The 21,182-nt window shown below is 39.6% G+C and overlaps 2 protein-coding genes across 15 annotated transcripts in view; one reads left to right on the top strand and one right to left on the bottom strand.

Moving 5' to 3' along the window:
• FNBP1L (formin binding protein 1 like) overlaps positions 1-4,097 on the top strand; it is a 57,324-nt gene extending 53,227 nt beyond the window's left edge. For 2 of the 4 annotated variants that reach the window (XM_066192445.1, XM_066192446.1), the window contains 3 exons: positions 40-188; positions 566-724; positions 1,752-4,097. In XM_066192445.1, the coding sequence (XP_066048542.1) occupies positions 40-188; positions 566-724; positions 1,752-1,759 (316 nt within the window). In that variant the 3' untranslated portion in view covers positions 1,760-4,097. The other 2 variants (XM_066192447.1, XM_066192444.1) reach the window with 1 other exon arrangement.
• Positions 4,098-4,554: 457 nt separating this feature from the next.
• BCAR3 (BCAR3 adaptor protein, NSP family member) overlaps positions 4,555-21,182 on the bottom strand; it is a 94,728-nt gene continuing 78,100 nt past the window's right edge. For 10 of the 11 annotated variants that reach the window (XM_066192433.1, XM_066192432.1, XM_066192431.1 and 7 more), the window contains 9 exons: positions 16,112-16,240; positions 14,536-14,978; positions 13,860-13,960; positions 11,439-12,073; positions 8,635-8,750; positions 7,659-7,830; positions 7,341-7,464; positions 6,230-6,442; positions 4,555-5,438 (listed from right to left, as the gene is read on the bottom strand). In XM_066192433.1, the coding sequence (XP_066048530.1) occupies positions 5,251-5,438; positions 6,230-6,442; positions 7,341-7,464; positions 7,659-7,830; positions 8,635-8,750; positions 11,439-12,073; positions 13,860-13,960; positions 14,536-14,978; positions 16,112-16,240 (2,121 nt within the window). In that variant the 3' untranslated portion in view covers positions 4,555-5,250. Of the gene's footprint in view, positions 5,439-6,229; positions 6,443-7,340; positions 7,465-7,658; positions 7,831-8,634; positions 8,751-11,438; positions 12,074-13,859; positions 13,961-14,535; positions 14,979-16,111; positions 16,241-21,182 lie in introns of those variants that run through there. The other variant, XM_066192442.1, reaches the window with a different exon arrangement.

Below are 21,182 nucleotides of genomic sequence, written 5' to 3'. Positions count from 1 at the left end.
AGTCCTCAGAGTCCTCACGCTCCAATCATTGCATTATAGCCCTGAAGGGAGTTACACGGATGATGCCAACCAGGAAGTTCGTGGCCCTCCACAGCAACACGCTCATCCCAATGAGTTTGATGACGAGTTTGAAGATGATGATCCGTTACCAGCTATAGGACATTGCAAGGCAATATATCCCTTTGATGGTAAGGTTAACAACATGCACTGAGATTCTCTGACTGTAAGGCATGGATGATTGGTTATAAAGAAGACAGGTAAAATGATTTAAAGCAAATTACCTGTATGAGTAACTAATTGCTTAAAAGATCGGTGAAGATACTTTATAAATTACTTTCATTCATGAGCAGTACTTGTGCGGCTTTAAGATAAATATTAGCACAGCTATTGGAAAATATTCAGCTTTACAAATTGGGACTGGTTTTTTTCTGTTTGGCCATATGTTGTCTTGCACAGATTTTTCATTCTTCCTGTTTATATATAATTTGGAAACTATGCCTTGGGAAAAAGATGACTTGAAATTCTGTCTGAACAGTGAGACTTCCTTGCCTCTTGTTTTTCCCAGGTCATAATGAAGGCACTCTAGCAATGAAAGAAGGGGAAATTTTGTACATTATTGAGGAGGACAAAGGAGATGGGTGGACAAGAGCTCGAAGACAGAATGGAGAGGAAGGCTATGTGCCAACATCATATATAGATGTAACGCTAGAGAAAAACAGCAAAGGTGCAGTAACCTATATCTAACAGTAAAACTGGCAGCTCTCAGTTGTACATTCCCCAGGGAAAATAGTGGAAAAACTGTAAGTTACACAGGCTCATGGAAAGAATTACAGAATCAGAAGTCGGCAATGATCTGTTTGCATGGGGAGTTAGCTGTAATTCTTTTCAGAGACGACCACATTAAATTATGCATCTTACACTGGTCTGTAATTTTGACCACCGTCTTCTGCTTTTCTGCTTTACAAAGCACTAAATCCAATTCAGCTGCTGAACTGAAAAAAAAGACCAGGATTCCTGCTTGTTCTGTGGAATACTTAGTTTTTATAGAGAACTGAAAAAATACTTACGTTTTGAAGATCTCTAAGATTTACTGTTCCCACTTTTATGACTTAAACTATATTCTTAAAACAGTGATCTTTTTCCTCTAATAACTAACTGAACTCAGTTACTGAAAATTATTAATTTCCTTCCTTAGCAAATACTTGGCAGCTTTCACTTCTTAAACAGGAAAATGTTTTCTGATTCTGAAAGTTCAACAAAAATACTCAGGAAAAAACACTATGCTTAAGGACAGAAAGTCCACTGACCTATCTCCTTCCTTTTCAGTACTTGTAATGTAGAATGTTCTGTATTGGACATGACGTCATTGTTTTAACTCTAGATACCTTGAACAAACAAAAAAGATCACATGTAGTGCTTGATGTCTTACTGAAAACTCTCAGCTCCTGATAAGGGAATGATTTTATCTTCCTAATCTGTGCCTGTAAACTAAGTCTTTGAATTTTATCGTGTTTAGTGTGAAGACAGTGTCTTAGATGCGCAATAGTTCTCCTCATTGTTAAATCACTGAGGATTGTAAACTGCATTGCTCAACTTGATTACTGGGGGAAAAAAAAAGCTGATTTTGTATTTCTAATGAGAGTTTGTGGAATTATAGCCACTGAGAATGGCCTGTTAGAACTGAGCACGCTTCTCTGTCTTCTAAAGGCCTTCAGTAACTTTGTTCTTTTCTTTTTCCTCTTGGACTGCAGGTTCCTGAAGCGGGTTTCTGAGAAAATGGGCGAGATCTTGAAGGAGGTTACATGCAGCTGCTGGGGGGGTGGGGGTGGGGAGGGGAGGGGTACTAGACTGGGAGGCCCAAGGGAAAAGCTAGTTGCATGAATGCATGCAGACATACATTTAGTAGTCACTAACATCTTAGCATCTCCATATATAGGTAAGGATGTATTACAAAATCTTCAATTTGTGCAGGAAAATAGAGTTCCATTACCAGAGTAAAAAGGCTACTGCTCCTAAAATTGCTTTATTTTCATTGTCCTAGATTGTCCCAGGTGCACAAACTATATTTTAGCTTGTGCTACGTTTTGATTTTCTCAATTATGCTCTTTTCCAACTCACTTTTATTGGCATTTAGAGCCCTGTATCAGTTATCAGTCTGCCTGTGCCACCTCCATGCTCGCCGTTAACCTCCTCCTGCATGCCTAGGACAGTCAGGCATGTTCTGTGTAACACTTTGGCATCATTGCTCCTCTTATTTTGTAACAAATCATTTTCTTTAAGTATCTTCAGCACTAGAGTTTCATCCCAGTATCCATGTATGCTGCTATAACAATACCACTGCAACCATCATTACATTCCAGATGTTTGGCATAACTGATAAGCAACTGTAAGGTATTTTGTTGATTTGGGGAAATAATGCATCTCAGCTCTAGCCTACAATGCAATCAGGAGAAACTCCTAGAACTGTGGTCCATCTTCAGCCCTTCAGTAACCTGTTGTGAGCACTGACAGCCTGGAGCACAACCAGAGGATTCACCACTGCAAGCTAATGACTGTTTTCAGAAGTCAACCACTTGCCATTCAACTGCTGCCTTAAACTAGAGTGCCTAAACCTGTTGTTTGCCAACACTACCACTTACAGTATCCCACAAAGGGCTTTCTGTCTCAGCTCTTTTCACAGTGCTGCAGCTGCTGAGGTAGCCACGGTAGGTGTTTTCTAGAGCTCTACTTTACTGGATACATGGTGCATCCATGAATTTTATACATTGAAACGTGTATCTCTTCATTTGACTTTAATATTTTTTTAAAAGATTTTTATGAAAACTGTCTTTTAGTTTTTCACTATGACGTTCCAATTTCAATTACTGCAGTGCTAGTCCATTTCCAGGTGATGCTTCATTGTATGGACCAGGTGACATTTGAGTGATACTTCGTAATGATCTTTGTGCACTTTTACTTGTAAACAATTGAAATTTGGATATGTTTATACGTGTAAATATAGTTGTCTGCAGTGCCCCTATTGCTTATGTTGTCTTGCCTCCCATTTGTGGTTCTATTAATAAATACATCATATCTGATTGATTAGGGTGATAAGAATTAGACTAGAGATGTTGGGGGGAGGGATACTTACATCAACACAAGCTTGTCAACCCAGCCGCCTGCTGTTTGGCAGTGTATTATGGAATCATAATTAAAACATCCTGGTTTTTTGGGGTCTGAAGCAATATGTGGATGCAGCAGTGCTGGATTCTTTTTCATTTCAGTGTTATTAGGAACTGTACTACCCGTAAAACTGAATTGGAGTGACTTGTGTAGAGGTTTATTCCTTTTGTTATGTATACCACTATTACACAGCTTGACCTAGTGTACTTTGGGGCCTATTAAACTCTAAAGTTTAGATTTTTGGAGCTTGTATACAGGGTTATTTATATAATAATGTGACATTACTCAATACTGACAAAACTACTTAGGTAGTTTTTTGGGTTTGGGGGTTTTGGGGGGGCTTGTTGGGATTGGGGTTGTTTTTTTCTTTTTTTTTTTTTTTTCTTTCTTTTTTTTTTTTTCTTTTTTTTTTTTCTTTTTTAAAATTTAGTGCTTTTTTATTTTGGAGAAAACTCAGTGATCCTTGTGGGTCCCTTCCAACCCAGAGTATTGTGTGATTCTATAAATCTGTGATGAGGAAGAAATGTGATCTGTGTATTTTCTGGTTAAGGGCCTGTGGTCTGCCTGGCTAACAGCCTTAGAGGTCAGTAACAAAACTTCCTGGTATAAGACTAAATGTTCTTTTCACACTACTGTTTGTTTTTCTGAATCCAGGATTTGCTTCCTTTGGAGGCAGGTTGCTTTCAAGAGGGATAGTGCAACTTGTATGAGGGTTATTAAACATAGGAAAAAGCATTTGTACTTGCACAGCTTATAAATCACTTATTCTAAAATTCTGAACGTGAGTTGTCCTAGAGAATCAGACATTTTCCAGTAATTTTTTAATCCTTTTTTGTGCACATGTTGATTTCCTAAATGTTAAATGCTTTGTTTAAAAATAGTGTTCTCTGTTGAGAATATTTTCATGGAATAAAAAAAATCTTTTCATGGTCTAAGTGATTAGCTTCCCCATTTGTCTTCTGTTAAGATCGACAGGCAGACTCTCAGTATGAGGTCTGTAAACTCTTGTTCTGGTGGTAAAAACCTCTGCTGTGATTGTAGAGAGGAGGAACAGATTCTGCTGTTGGTTTTGTTGTTACCCTACTCCAATACTTTCAGTGCTCTGAGTAGAATCTCACTCCAGAAATAGGCTTACTGACAACACGCACATGCAGCTGTGACTGTAGTTCTTAAATATTTGTACAACATCTGAGGATAACTCTTATTCACCAATTCTGTATATGACAAAGTGGGATTTGCTGCTAAGACTCTTTGTATGACAAACTCTGTGCATGCTGATTTCCCATAAAAAGTGGTAACACCTTATGCTTTGCCTTCATCCGAGGAAAAAGTACTTACCAAAGTGATTCACCTCAGTAAATGAAGCAAGTTTAATACATACATACACCCATGTTTACTCATGTCTGAAAGCATTTTAATTATCTGGATTGTTTGTTCTTGCCATTTCATCATTCATTCCTGGCAGAGTAGCTGTTGTGCAGGCTCCAGCAAAAGCTGAAATACTACAGATGCTGTCTTAAAAAAAAAAAAAAAAAAGGGGGAAGTTGTCCCAACACATACACAGGCTAATTTTCTAGTTTCATAGGCACAGGGATGTTTGAGCCTTTTGGTTACACATAAAGGATAATTTCTGCAACTTGTAGTGTTTCTGTGATTTGTAAATATGCAAATTATTTTGCAAAAAGATACACTTCACAATTCCATCTACAGTGTTTTTTATATTTGTTAAAGGAATATTATACAACAAAATTTTCTGCCATCTCAGATAATTAATCATCATTTTATTTACACTATTTGCTTCATCTTAATATTTAAGATGCCAGTGCCCTTACTCCTTGGCATCATTAAAACATTGCAACTTTGGGGAATTAAGGGGATAACTTAACTGTTTAAAGGGATCAGTAAATGACTTGGTGACACAGTAAATAAATAATTTGTTTAGAAATCAGTAGTTTTAAAACAAGTGTGCATTGTGCAGTTAAAAGTTCTAAACATCTTTTGAAATGCAAGAAGTTTGTGCAGTATCAAATTGCCAGAAGAATGCTAAGGTTATTTCAAGTATATCACTTAAATAGTGTTTCCAGAGTCTTATATACTTAATTGTTCCACCAGCTTCACTGGAGGAGGTTCCAGTTTTCGGGAAAGTGCAGTTAGGATCCGGTTGAATTTCTCATATCTTTCACTCTGATTAACTTGTGCTCCTTTGCTGCCCCAGAGCAATCTCATTTGAAATTCTGTCTTGAAGATTTCACTCAGCTCTTCATCTGGCTGGAAACCTAGTAAGTAAAAAGAATCCCACAGTATCATCACCAGGCTTTTTTTTTTATTCCATAGAAATGGCTTTTAGACTGTCTTCTCTCCAAAGAAGCTGTAGTGCGGTGGGTTCTGTTTGCACAATGATTTTAACAAGCTCGTAAAACAGTGAAAATCCTTTCCAGCTTTGACATTCTAGTAACACTGATGCCTTTAAGGGCACTGTGATAGGCTAGCCTTGCTCAGTTCTAATCTCTAGGATTGTCATTGTAGTCAGGCCCTAAATATAATTACTGATTTTATATATATATATAAATATATATAAAATACACATGCTGCCTGCAGAAATTACTCTATTTCTCCTCACTCCCTCAACTTTCCACTGCAAGTTTAAAAAAATAAAGTCTCATTGTTAACATGTTGCTGCTTTCTGGCAGTAAGCGGTCACAGTCTCAGTGCCGCAACTTGCACTGTTGTAAAGAATCTTAGGGTGGTATTTTAGTTGTAATAATTAGAGTGAGAATTTTATATTGCACAGAAGACAGGAAGTTATCCTCAGTCTGTACTGTACTTCTGTTCAGTTGCCAGAAGGGTCAGCATATTGAGTCAGGAGCACTTCGAGTATGTTTAGCAAAAATGCTTGCTAGAGAGCTGTAGTTATGAGTCATTTACTGTCTGTTTTTAAACAATATTAATGTTGTCCTCAGACTGAGTTTCCTGCAGGACACTGGCTACTCTCTCAGCTCCTGCCAACGAGGGGAGGAATTTCTCTGTGCCAGGCAGGGCACTGGGGCAGGCACTCGGCCTCTCCTACCTTGCAGCAGCCGCTCTGCCGTCAGGCCAAACGTCGCGGCGTGCTGGGCGATCAGGCGGGCTGTGCCCAGGTGCCTGAGCATGATTTCACCACTTTGGTCAGTGCTTTCCCACAGCTCCAGGCCTTCAAAAACAACAGCTTGGCGCTCCATCAGGGTAACAAGAGGCATCAGCAGTGGCACTGTTATGTTGTTCTGTGGAGCACTGATAGTTTCTGGAACAGAGTAACGATCATGTATCTCCTATCATCAGACATTATTGTTGATTGAAGAAGGTATTGTAACTGCAGTGTTCTTTTTTAACATTGGAAACTACTATTTGTCTTCCATCTTTCAAATGGAGGACAAATAGCCTTCAAAAATCTTACCTTAAATATACCTGTCCTATCAGTTTCCAGTGAACTGGCTGGGGAAGAAGACCAACACAAATAGGTGTTGGAAAGCTGCATTTGCTACAGGGGAAAGCTCTGCTGAATTACTAGACAGTGGAACAGAGATTTTAAACACTTTTTTTTTATATATACAGTATTTAAACATTTTAAAATTGGTCATTTCAGTAAAAATACCCATGAGGCTAAAATATTTCGCCTGTTTACCTGTTCTCTCAGAGAGATGTTCTGAGAAATTATTTTCTCTGCCTTGCATCCCTTTTGAAACTAGAGCTGCAGTGAATCTGGCACAGGGGCACCTAATGTGATCAGAGTTACCTAAGCCATTCTTTTTATTTGAGGATTCATCCTCTGATCTAATAGACAAAGCAAATAAGAAGCAAAATCTGCCAGAAATAATTCTCCAGTCAGGAGAGAGATTTTTTTTTTCCCGTTTTTGTGGCAAGATGATGCAATGTGTCAGTTTCTGCTCAACACAGAGGAAGTAGGGATGTGGGAAGAATGTTATATTCTGCAGGGATCCAGGTACACAAACACAGACTGATGTTTGGTTGGCAGACTGTTTGCTTCCATTCATAATCATATGGCATTATACAAGTTTACATTATCATTTTAACATACAATGCACAGCTATGGAAAGAGCAGCTGCCTCATCTCCCCACACAGGAAAGCAGTAGGGGGAGGGTTTAAGAGCCAAATAGAAACCAGTGTCACTCATACTCACTAGTCCACTCATCTTGTCCTTCATGCAAAGCTTTGCAAGATGGTTTCAGCTGTTTTTCATACATAATGGCAGTCTGGGTATAACAGTGTCTTAGAGCCGTCCAGGTTTGTTCTAATCTACTGATCTGTTCATGCGAAATAGAGAATAGCCATTACTGACTCCACAGCAGGAAAAGTACACTGCTAGTCACAGAGTTGTAGAATAGTCACGAGGACTATCTTGATGTGCTCTCTAGTCTTGAAGAAGTTGCTCGACTTAAACTAAATAAGCCATCAAACAACTCCACATTTTGGAACATAAAGAAAAACAGATTTTTACCTGTGGCATTTCCAGTGCTTTCATAATAGCAGAAAATCCATATAAATCCCCTAGTGACTCCTTCAACTCCACAGCAACTTGGATGATCCTGTTTAATGTTGCCGCTCGATCTTCTACGTTTCCTGTGCAACCCAAGATATCAACAGCTATTCCTATTGCCATGGTATTGTGCCTGTAGTGAAACAATTCGTGCAACAAATCACAAATTATTAAATTTACATGTGTTCAAAGATCAGTTCAAAGGTGTATTTTTATCTTTGCATGCCCAGCAAATTTAGTCTTACCAACATCTTTGCACCAAAACTAATAATCACATTTGGAATAAATGCACACGGGCTTTAAATTAATGTTTTAATAAAATCTCCTGAAATACTATTAACTATACAAAATTCTGCTCAAGCAGTGAATGAATGAACACTTCTGGGAAAATTGCCTCAATTGCCTTTGTCTTCCACATTCAAATCCTGTGACCCACCCCCAATATCTCAGCAATCCAACTACTGAAATATGAAGCAGACAACGTAGATCAGAACACCCTAAGTGTTCCCTCTCAACTTGTGCAGAGGTTTTTCAAAGCTTTGCTGATAATTTGTTACTTTATTAGATCCTCCTGCCCCATGCAGAAGGATACTACCTTTCAGTCTCCTCCACACACACTTACATGCTCAGATAGATTATAGGTGCCCTGAATTTTAGTTTACTTGAGCTTGTAAAGGAGAGCTGATGGCATTCAGCTGTTCCAAGGAACAAGCTTTCAACACCTTTCTCCCTTCCCCGTACTACATGTGAAAGTTGCCTTCAACCTTACAAAATCCTTTCCTATTCAAAAGGAATTTACATACCATCTCAGTAAATAATCCGTACATGTGAATTCAGGGAACATGCAGGAGAGCATTCTTGAGGGAAATGAGGACAGTGCAGCCATGCTCTGAGCTTCTGGCCATCTGCCCTGGCAATGAGGAACAGGAACATTTACCTCTCAATCAGGTCAAGGCGCAGCTGATGTCCGTAAGGCAAAGTGATCAGTTCAAGACCAGAGTTCCCTCCCATATTCCGCCTCATCTCTTCAGAAACTTCTACTATCCTTGCCACCTGTGAAGTGCAAAAAACTCTGCATGAATTTTGAAACTAACAGTTTTCAAAAAACCCCCCTCTAGCCACAGAGAAGTCCCCCAGGTAAGTGCGTGGAATACAGAGCTAAGTGCACAGCATGCAACACTGTAATACAGGCATCAGTGAAAACTTTAACCTACGCATATGTTCAGTGCCTTACGCAAAAAAGCTGAGGAAATATTTTTTTAAATGATACAGCCACCGAAAAACATAACATGTGTGCCCACAATGCTTTATCAAACTCCATCCTCTGCTTCCAGAAAGGGATTACTATGCAGCTTCCAGGAAATGTAGTGTGCGCTCAGCCTGATCTGGTCAGAGAGGCTCTGCTCTTTGCCTTAAGGACATAGACACTTGCTTTTGTCTTTTTCCTTTCCAAAAAAACTACTGCTCAGAACGCATTTGGTTACACCACAGGGTCCTAAAGATGAATTAGGTTCATAAAAGTTCATAAAGATGAATTAGAAAAAGGACAAAGTAGGAAACAATGTTGAGTGCCTAATGAAATCAGTGTGAAGGCTGACACCCTCACCAATTTGTCTTTGTTATTGAGATAACCAGTAGCTAATACAATGTTTAAAAAGCAATTATAATTGTTAATAATAAGCAAAACCACATTACGATGATGGTGAAAGATTATCTGCTGGTTTAAGGCCTGTATGTTGACATATTCACAAACCAATGTGCCTGCAATTTTCTGATACACCCATCAGCAGGCTTTTTTGGCTATGAAATGATGAAAGCAATCTGAGCTGCGCAACAAGCCTCACCAGTACAAAACAGCACTGTAGAAAAACCTGTTTCACTTCTAGAGAAGCAGGAGTGATATGAAGCCCCATGAGACACTGATTGCTATTCCATCACAGGTATGCAAGTGGCAAACACACCTCATCACTTACCATATGGGTAATTCTTTAGTTGAAATGCCGTTATTAAAAAGGCAAACTGAAATACTGATGACACACAGGACATATGAACTTTAGCCTGAGATCTCAGTACAAAACAGTAATTCTGGCCCAATTTGCAGGCCAATCTCATTGCATCATGCAGTTCTTATCAGTGCAGTCTATGCAACAAGTTGCCAGTAAATGACAGGCATTGGCTCAGCACTTGGAGGTGAACATCAAACAGACTTCTCTACCTGTCCCAGCTAGTTCCTGTTCCTGCTCCAAAATCCAAAAATCTGTTTCTGCAAAGCCCTCTAACAACTCTTCATTAATTCCAGCAGGCTAGCTGGTGCCTTATCTCCATTGCAAAGTTTACAGTATTTAAAATAAGGAGTCTAATAATGAGCTAATTGAATATTATATACATACATACATACATACATACATATAAACACACTAGTTCTCTAAGGCATGCATATCCTATGCCTTCAAGCAACATACTCTTTAACCATATATTAAAGATAATCTAGATACTAAGTTGAAGGAAGGAAGGAAAAAGTGAATTTTGGAACTAATGTTAGAGAAAGCTGTTCATACTCTCGGAATCATAGTAAAGAAACCTCAATCTGCCACTTCTGAGAAGAGTGAGCAGTTGTGAAATAGAGTTTTTCTGAGTCACCTTGTCTGCATGAAGCCTCACTTAGCAGCAGTCAAAAGTGCTACTGAGGACAGAAAAAGCTGTGTTTGCTGTTGGCAGGCCCCCAGCAGCTGGCAGGACTCATACACTGCCCCCTCCTCAGACCTTCAGTGTCCATCAGTGCAGCAGCACCAGCAGTGTGCTACTGATGTGCTTCTTCTGGAGCATCACCACTCCCACTTCCCTTCCTGTCTGCAATGGCATTGCCCAGTAAGTAGCCGTGTGTTTCACTTCCCAAACTCTTCTTAAAAAGACTAAAACCACCAAATCCCAACAAAGTTGGGGGGGTTAGATACCCACCATACCATTTGGTTCCTGTAGCTGCTCAGTCATGCCAACAAAGTCATGCAGATTTAACTGCAGTTACATTTCTTTCATTACACGAAGTCATCATCTCATTATGAGATGATTCTCCAGTCTTTCTGATCCATTAGCTGATCTCCAAGCCCTGGCAGCTGACCAAAGTCTATAATGTGAAAAATAGTTTTTTGTGGTTTTTATATCTTTCTAAGCAATTCCACTAGCACAGTTCTCTCACAGGAGAGAAGAACACAAGTCCTGATAGCTATTTTCCCACACCACCTATCCAGCTATAAGATAGGAACTCGGACAAAGATTAGAAGAGCAGCTGGTTTTAGAAATTTAAATATATTTCGTTCCATTGAACATTGTATATAATTGCCATGTGGCAGCCAGTTAATGTCTGCCTGCTCTTTGCCCTAAGGAGCTATTTCCTGTCGTAAGCAGTTCTCCCCACAGTGCCTTACAGCTGACAGCTCCTCCTCCAATACAGGAGAGAGGCTGAATGACAGTAAGGCAGCAACTGATAGGAGATTTAAAAGACATATGGAACTTTGAGAATTTGAGTCTAAAGTCAAGCATGATGAGAGACCTTTAGTCCAAAGAGTTTGTGAACATTCTTATTCTTCAAATGAAAAACAAACACCCTAAAAATTCCTGCAAGCAATGCAAAGCATTACATTAGCTGCAAATCTACCCATTATTCTTTCTAATAAAATCAGTTCTTTGAAAAGTCTAAATTGGCACATTATAAAATAAAATGCATTAGCTTTTTTTCTTTACCTTGCAGTCCATTCTAAGAATGTGCTGTGCAATAATCTTTGGGTTATTGTTGGTGAAAAGCTCCTTAACTCTTCTTAACATGGATGTTTCCAATGGCTTGTTTTCAGGAGGAAGTAGTTTGGATTCAAAATCATTGGGTTTAAAACTAGACACCGTCTCATAAACAGGTGCAGAAAAGATGCTGTCTTCTTCAGCCATCTGAGATGAAGCTTCTAAAGGATCTGCAGGGTTCATTGTAGCATCATCATCAAGGATCAAATAGCTTGTTTCAGAGTTCCTGAATGTCGCCTTCTCCTTTTGTGTCAGATGTTCCACATAGCTGTTTTTCTGACACAAGGGTTGTTTTGCTGCTGTAGGATGTCTGGCAGGATTTAGTTCACAATAGTGTCCTTCAGAGCTGTGGGAAGCCAAAGGAGAATCTGGGGGCTTCATCAGGGGTGCTTTGCTGGGTTTAGGTGGAGGCTTTGGACAGAGCTGACTGTCTGATCCTCGAAGAGCTTCCCCTAGCTGTGACTCTGAGGTAACTTTCTGAACAACTGTGGGGCTTAGAGATGGTTCACTGCCTGTTCTAAACGCAGGTGAGCTTGGACAGGAGGTTGCATCTGCTTCAGGTAATCGAGATGGATGTCTTGAACCTGCAGGGGAAAACAGTGTTTTAGAAGGCCAAAATACATACAATTCCTGTGCCAGGGTTCATCTTCTAATGCTATTTCCTAAGGATAATATTGTCACATCATGTCAATTGTTTGCTGGCAAAATAGTATATTTTGAGGAATGACCTAGCCAGCAAATTCCATTCACTTGCTGATCCTCCCAAAATCCCAAATACATGGAACAGCTGCACCATAGTATTATTCTGTGGTAATGCTGACAATACTTCCAGTCCCTGCTGCATACATAGGCTATCCTGTCAGAGCTGGATGGCCTCCATGGATTGGAATAGGAGGTTTCTTTGTAACTTGATCTAGGCTATAAAAACAGCAACCTCCAGCTGCATCACATAAAAGATGAGTCATTTCTGAGAAGGACAAGTTTGAGATGAAAGCAAAATTTCTCAAAGTCATGCCTGAACCTGAACTAAGGTATGGAAGGAATGAACTTCAGAAATGCTAATCTTTCTGTGAAACAGCTCCATACAGGATCCATATACTTCTGTGTACTTATGCCTCATCCTGTACCCGCTGCATATGCAAACCCTGGCATCCAATATGGGATTGAGTCCTGTGTCAGACATTCCCAATCTGCAACTCTCAGTGCATTTGCTGGTATCTACACCAAAGTGGCCAGTTGCATTGTGTGGGTGTTACTACTTGATTACAGATATAAAGCAAAAACTCCAAATCACAGGCTGTCACCACCCTTAAAGCAGTATGATAACAGGACCTGCTCAAAGGATCCTGTGACAACATGCACAGCAGAACTCTTCAGACTGTTGTAATACCAAAATAAAAGCATCTGCAGCCATGGATTGGAATAATCAATTCAGCTACAGAGGGACAGAAACTTGCCTTACAAATGTCTGTCCATCCCACTGTTAAAACACAGGAGCACACTCTATCAAAATACAGTCTCACTGTACAAATACTTAATAATCTCCTTGTCATGAGAACTCTTCCTACATTAGGCATGAAGAATTTTAACAGTACTATATTCAAAATGAGCAGCCTTGGAAGTCAATTCTTGTTTGTTCACATGGGAAGAGATGCATTATTGCAAGTTTCTATACACAAGTGTGTTAGTGTGGAAACAATTGCTTAAACCTTTGAAGAATCTGAGAAATAAAATGCCCCAATCAACAACTGATCTAAGTGCTGTCACAGCCTGGATCCCTTGCTTTGGATGATAGTGGCCATGGAACCAGACAGCAGCAAAAGGAACGAAAAGCAAAAGGGATGGAGAGTAGAGAGATTGATGGAGACGGAAGAACAGAACTGAGTACAAAAGCCATGGCAGTGTTTTTCTCCTAGGGAGGAACATTACCTCATCTGCATAGTTTACCCTGAGAAAAAGCAGTTACCAGAATTTCCATGAAACACTACTTCTGCTTAATAAAGTTTTGTCAGAAAGACATGAGTGAAAAACAAGAAAAACAGAAAAACAAGTCAGTTCTTGTCAAGCACAAGTGAGGAAAGGTAATACCATCAAAAAAGGTATTAATACCAACCACAGCTGTCATTTTTTTGGTGTGGAAGCCTGCTGAATTGTGTGCTAAGGTTCTCAACTAGCTGGTGCATTGTAAATAAAAATCCTGTTCCAGTGACTTGAAGAGACGCAGTGTGTTAAAACAGCTTACAGTGGCCGTTAAACAGAATGCATTTACAGTTCTCGGAACATTCAGTAGTCTCACTTTGGTCTGAAGAGTAACAAACCACGTGGACACACACAGATTCTAAGCATGAAACTTCTAATTACAAAACATACCTATTAGCAGATAGCTCTCTGACTGGTGAGCCTTTAAAGGGAATCTTTTCTCCAGAACATGATCCAAACTAGCTGGCTGGCTACCACTTTTTTCTTTGTTTCTAGGGTAAACAAAAATGCAAACAAAAACATATCAGTATATGCAGCACTTAAAATACATATCTAACTGCCAGAATAGATCATAATCAGCGCAAGGATTTTTAGCTTTCCACTTAGGCAGCTTATGATAATGAAAGGTTCTTCATTCATTCATAAACTGCTGTCGTAGTGGCAGAGAAATGGGCTGTACTGTGTGTCAGCCTGCAGCATTTATGAAGGTATTTCCTTTCTAATGGAACATTCGATTTGGACACTGAAATTAGGATCCATTATCCCACATTTGGAGTTTTTATTTCAGGAGTCAGCTATGGAAAAACAGACTTCTTTGGAGCAGCAGCAACATGTTATTTTAATCCTTTGTTTTACATGGTCAAGATTTGCCAAGTCACTGCAGTGCTGTTGTGCTTCCAGAGTCTACATTTGCTCTCACTTTGTGGATTTGCTGATCCTTTGCTAAAATCAGCAAACCCTCATGCCCAGTCTTCCATCTCACATCAGAGTGAAAACTCACATCACCTGCACCAGGAGCTGATACATTACTCCATTTCCTTCCATAAGGACAGCAGAATTAAGGTACCTCAAAAGATTTCCTCTGGGTATGCTCTGCTCCGGGGATTGCATGCTGGGTATACCAAGACTCAGCCTTTTTGCAGTTTCCATTTTTCCTTCAGGGGTGCTTGGCTCTTTTTGTTGGACTGGAGTCACACCGTATTTTTCTTCCAGACACCTGAGAGGCACAGTCCTGTTGATAGGCTGAAAAATAATTGCTCCACTCTGCTTTGATATTGGTGTGCGATTCCCAACATAGTATCTAACTAAGCCAGGGATAGTGTCAAAACTTTCCAGTTCAAACTGATACTGAACACGACAGTAGGCTTCATTGAGTCTTAGAACTGTTTTGTTGATTTTAAAATGCTGAGGGGTATTTTTCCACTGACAGGTAAGAACAAAGTTCCCAGGACTGGAGAGAGAATCCCTAATCAGAAAATCTCCATCTCTCTGAACTAGGCCTTCTGCCACCTTTGAGGAAAAAGAATTATACAAAAAATTACTTTCAGAATCAGAAAACAATACATTACAACAAAATAGTCATAAACACAGGAGTTAATTTGTCTACTCTGGGAGGATACACAAAGCCACAAATACAAAGCAAAGCATGAAGTGTGGTAGAAGAATGATGTCTCCAATTCTTAATTAAAAGTTCATCCCACAACAGAGGTCTGAAAGGGCTTCTTGGAAGGAGCCAGCAGTCAGAAGCTGAGCTTCTTTTGCTCAGCATACATATTTCTTCTAGTCTTCTGGTGTACTTACACTTTTGCATGTGTATTCTTCTAGTTTGCTAATAGAAAATACGACAGAAAGGGAAAGCAGTGACCCAGGATTTTAATTTTAAAGCATCTGAATATAGAGTCACACTGAAGTTTAGAAGCCATTAATACAAGATCCTGGATTCTGCCTTTTCATTGTTACATGACAGAAGCTTTCATTTTTTTTATTCTTTGTGAACGCTGCATGTAAAAATACTACCGACCAGGAAGAGTCAGACACCTTTTTTTTCTGTTTTGATTTAGTCCTTCCATGTGATGAAAAGGACGCCAAGAGCCGAGGGCCGAGCGTGCGGCAGCTGAGCCGGCCCTGCCCCGGGGCCGAAGGGAGGCCCGCAGGGGGAGCTCCAGCGGCTCTGGAAGCTCCCGATCCAACCTCAGCCTCACCATGTCTGTAACTGCGTTTGTGCGGACCAAAATCCAAGGGACTGAATTGATTTTGTTGCGTTTTAATTTTTTCCCCTCTTCCCTAAGTTCCAAGTGCAAGAAAGAAAATAAACAACAGTTTAACTTTTATTAAGAATGCCGAACCAAATTAATGTCAATGTTCTCTAAACAGTATGTGATCCTAGTATTCTTATACAAAGCTTAAATTCCAATTCCAGATTTATTCAGTGCACAAAATTCTATCTATGAAAGGTATCTACTTTCCATCAGGGTCTCACCTGAGTCCTTCCTTGGCCTCACTTCACGCCACAGCTTTCATACAAATAAGCATTATGTTTCTACTAAATTAATTCAGGTATCAGAGATGTGTACAGCACATCAGGGAAATTCTGCTTGTCTGTAAAAGCTCAGAGCACGCTTGGCAATGCAAAGACCACGTACCTGCCGAGGAATACGTCCGTGGTACCAGGCATGGCTACGCAAGTCTTCACTACTCAGCTGCAGTTCTTCCTCTAACTCCTTCTTCAGTTTTTCCGGGCTGTTGTCCATAACCTGCCTCTCCCTAGAAAACTGCAATAAAAGATTAAAAGCTTCAACTGTGCCAAGTTTAGTGATTAACATTTTACCTGGGTTATAACTTCCATCATATGACCTGCACTGGAATGCAGGTGCTGCCTGCAGCAGGCTGGCTTGGCTTTGCCCTCTGGATTGTATTTGCAAACCCCGGCATTGTGTGAGATAACATGTGATTGTTCTACACCGCATGGAACGGAGCAAAGTGTTCTGCCTGTGCACCAAACTAATAATGACACACCTACAAAGTCACTTCTCCTACTTCCTCTTTCCAATAAGAATTCTAACTATATCCAAAAAAACGGAGCTGGACCCCAATGCCCTGCTCCAATATTCTTCCTCTTAAACTTCCATTTTAAATTTAGAATCTTTCCCAGCAGCCCCCTTTGAACCCATCTAGTTAAGGACATTTCAAATGCATCAAGACAGGCTAAGCTGGACACATTTAGTTGTTCAATATTTCTGTTGCCAAAGTATCAATTTGCCAAAGTAAAATTACAATCTTAAAGGGCTTACTCCTAATGGTCATTAAATGTGCACATCCAAGATGTTCCCTTCCTAAAGGACAAAAGCTCTTGTTGCCCATTAGCACGAAAGCCATGAGTTTTGCTTGAAGATATCTCCATCACCACTATACAACTACTATATGATTTTCTAGAAAATTTCTGTCTTCATCTCTTCTTGGAGCACAGCTTTCACGCTGGCCCACTCTGGCTCACTAGTCCTTACGGATGCAGTGTTGCTAACAGTGAGGTGCAGGATCTTCTCTGGAGTAGACACGTTCTCTTTCATAAGCACTCAGAGGAGGGAAGTACTTTAGACTTCCTTTCATTCTCCGAGGGCTGGGACTCCAGCCCATCTTTGTTGTGCTGCAAAGTTTCAAAAGCCTGAGAACATGTTCTACACTGATCCAAGAATCAGAGTATACCCTCTCTTTGGAGAAAGACCAAAAAAAAAAAAAAAAAAAAAGGAGCGAGAGAGGGGGCCTCCAGCAAAATGCAACATTTTGCTCCCATGCATTATGGATTTTTTTCTTAAGTCTGGATATGAGCCAAAGCTCATGGGTTCCTTTAACTGACACACTGATGCAAATAAGGAACATGTACATTATTAAAAAAAAGAACTGGGAAGGCTTGCCCACCAATTCCTGTTCTTTCCATGAACACTGCTCTCTATGGCTTTTCCTTCTTCACAGTGAATACTCACAGCACCTAACCGTGGGAGCAGGTGGCACACATCTAACACTTCTTTCAACAATCCTCCCTGCAATTTCAGGCAGACTGAATTACAACAGATTACCAGACAGCAGATTTTTGGTGGAATAATGCCAGAGGAGGCATCCTGCTGCCAAGATAATTTAAACATGCTGGGAGCCCAGAGAAATTCTGAGATTAATTCTCCGCTCTGCTTTTCTCAGAGAAAACTAAGGCTTCTCTTAGACAAACACTAGTAGCTAGCATAGAAAGGCAGAAGATAAAAACAACCTGGTAAAGAATTACTTTTCATCTTAGTTTCCCATCTGTGAACCAGAATAGGGTGCTATTTATCCATGCAAATCTGATTCAAAATGGACAAGCATTTTCATACAAGCAAATTCTTTGTGCTTTTTTTTTTTCTAAACATTAAGGTTTTGCATCAACTCCTTCCAAGCTTTATGTGAAGACTGTGCAGAAAGAAACCATGCCACAAAAAAAAGACGACCTTCACTGAAAACCCATGTACAACATGAAGAGGTGAAGTTACTGGATGTACAAGGAGTCACAGAAGAGGCTTGGTGAGGACTGAAGTCCAAAAGCAAATTGAAGTGTCAAAACATAGTCAGGGAAGGCCAAAAATGCCGCCTCCACTCCAAACCCTTGTGACCTATCAGACCAGCACGGCCGAAGGACCTCAGGCACACACCTACCACTTGTATTTCCCAACTCAAACGGCTGGGAACCCATTTAAAGCTGATTGGCAAGGATTCTAAAATTAACAGCCCTTTCACTGACACGTCTTAGAGAATGATAGCAAGTATTATAGCGTCAACACAAGCTGAAGGCAAAGTGAAGAGGACACAAACTGAGGTGAGGCTTTTCAAAAGCACCTTTTCTCCTGACTGCACAAGGAAGTGGCTGAAGAACTTTCAAAATACTCCCTCCAGGGTAAACAGAAACATCCAGCTGCAATGGTGTAACATGATCTTAAAGTCCTAGCTGTGTGTTTTGCTGATCTTCTGAGATGAACTACTACTTTCAAGTGAATTGTATTTAAGGTTTCAAAAGATGCTTTTGACAATAGAAATTGTCACCATCTTTCCAAAAGCATCTCACTGTATCTCAGTGGCAGGCAGAGCTATTGAAAATAGACTACAGGATACCATGGCAATAACTGAATTTGCTTAGCAGAGTTAAACTTTTAGCCAACAAAAAAACTATAGATCTCTACCAAAGACCTATATAGGATGAAAAGGACTAGTTTCATCCATGGTACTGACAAGAATTATCTTAAAAATACCAGGATGATCCACTTAAGGATACACATTAATTATAAACAGAGCATAGAAACCTAGAATTTCTTCTGGTGGTTGAATGGATTTTTCATTACTCAAATGAAGTTAATGAGACACATATTGAACTTGAACTACATCAAACAACACATCAAGAAAATCATTTAAGGACTCCGAATCAACTAAATTGTTAACATTAATAATTTTTGGTTTGTTAAAAATCCTCTCGACGATGGTCTATCACATGGAATATACTCTGATTGCCAGAGAGGTCAGACAACTTCTGAGATGAAGCAAACATGCTTAAATAACCTTTACGCAACTCAGAACCTAGTGAAAGAACTCCAGTGGCTAGCACAATTCTCAGAATACACAAGGGGAAAACTGTCTAGGTAAGCAAGTTCAGTAATAGCACGTCATCCTGGACAGTTTTTTGTTCATTGAGACTGATTTCTTATAGAACCTACTACAGAAGAATTGTGACTGATGAACTGCCTGTACTCTCACCAGCCAATACTTTTCTATGCTAAACACTACACCCAAAGTCTGTGCTCGGCAAGAATTTTTGCATACACTGAACTCCACATCACGCAAGGCTCAAAAACCACTCCAGGCACAGCCTGTGCAAGGATGTGAGCCTGTAAATAAAGAAGAGGCTAGGCTTACAACAATTATTAGCTATGCCAGTGGGCTTTATTTCAAAAGAAAGGTGACTTATTCCACACAGCATGATGCAGATGCTTCAGCCTCATTTCCCAATAGCACCCGAAAGTTAATGGGCAGCAATGGCAGGCTGTAAATTTGCACTAACTCAATTGTGACAAACCTTCCTTTCGTAGTATCTCCTTGTTTTATTTCTTTGTCTAAGACTTTGCTGCTCCTACTCAATGACAGAAAGCAAGCTGAATTTACATTTAGATAGTGAAGTGGATGGTTGTTGTATTTATCTGGGGAATGGTTTTTCCCCCCAAGACCCCTAATGCTTGTAACCAAATGGTTTGACCTTTCCTTCCTTTCTTGACCTAATTGGCTGAGTGCCAGCCATCCTCCCAGAGTGGGAGACTAGATAAGACCCCTGTACTTCCTTGTTTTTTCTCTTGCCCCTGGAACCCTTCGAGAATAAATGCCTTGGAATAATTCTAGGGTAAGAGCCTCTTCTGGAATCTTTTGTCCTGTCCCTCTGAGATATCCCTCCAAAGCCTCTCAAGAGCTAGTCCCCGGGGGGGCTGCGGAGGAATATTTTCAGATGGTAAAAATAAATCTTAAAATAATCTAGGGAAAAAAGTAAAGACTCCCATGTATTTTGCAACATAACATGGTTGAAGCAACACAGGGAAGCTTCCAGTTTAAATACTTGGAAATCTTCAATAGTAATAACCCTGTCAGATATCCCTGGAATAAAAAAGCAAATCAAGTCAACAGAATTGTTTTCAAATACAGACGCTTTTCCTGGCCTACAAAGAACTCCCTGTAAGTGTGTGCTTTCCAGAACTGTTTGTTCACATTTTAGTTGCATTGTTTCCAGTCCTGGTGCTATTTTAATATATTTCTGCCATGCTGAGCTTTTGTGAACAGGTCCTTAAAATAAAAATACATAACTACCTAGCAATACAATATTATCACCTGCTGGCAAAAGCCCTCAATCCTACTTACATGCACTATGGAAAACCTACAGAGCCAAGACTTTAGAAAGAGGGAAAAAATTCCAGTCAATAATATATAGAGTTTTATATAACTTTTCAGTTACTGACTAAAAAAAAAAAATCACTCAAGAGTATATATAATTGTTATATATATAGTTCTATATGCGCCAAGAAACTCCTTGACAGTTTATATATTTGACAAAGGATTTCTACTTCAGGGCCATTAATCTAATAGCAAACTGTGCTTACAGATATAACAAGCTATCCTTAATGTTACGTATTATTTTACTTTTTTTTTCCCAGGCAAACGTTAATCTAGCATACCAAAACCTGGAAAATAACAAAGTTTAAGGAAATAAAACATCAAAGTATGATCTCCTTTAGGGCAAATTTGAAGAGGACTTGACTTACCTGCCAGAATATGCTGTGCCTCTGAAATTTGTGAAAGTATTTTAATGGGAATTTCTCACAATAATCTCTGCTTATGCATCCAAGGGATTACTTACATGTGAGTGTTTGGCACTCTCCTAAGGAAACTTGCTATATCAAGCTCTTGTGTCGACCATCCTAATGGAATTTATCACCTTAGACTGTGCTGAATAATTTACTGTATGAGGTTGGTAGTAAACAAAAAAGAAGTTCCACAGTTATTTCTGTATTGTTATTAATTAACTCCTCTCTAAGGTGATGATGTGTTCGGTTTATTGGTTTGGGGTTTTTGTTTGGTTGTGGGGTTTTTTTCTTTTTCTTCTTTTTTTTTATTTATCCTAAAACAATTTGAATTATGAGGGAAAGGCTTTTAATTTTA

This window comes from Chamaea fasciata, unplaced genomic scaffold (assembly GCF_029207755.1).
Source record: "Chamaea fasciata isolate MVZ Bird 193981 ecotype frontalis unplaced genomic scaffold, bChaFas1.0.hap1 SCAF_10, whole genome shotgun sequence".
Lineage (NCBI taxonomy): Eukaryota > Metazoa > Chordata > Aves > Passeriformes > Sylviidae > Chamaea > Chamaea fasciata.
Note: the sequence above shows the minus strand (reverse complement) of the source record. Positions and strands in the feature narration are given on the sequence as shown.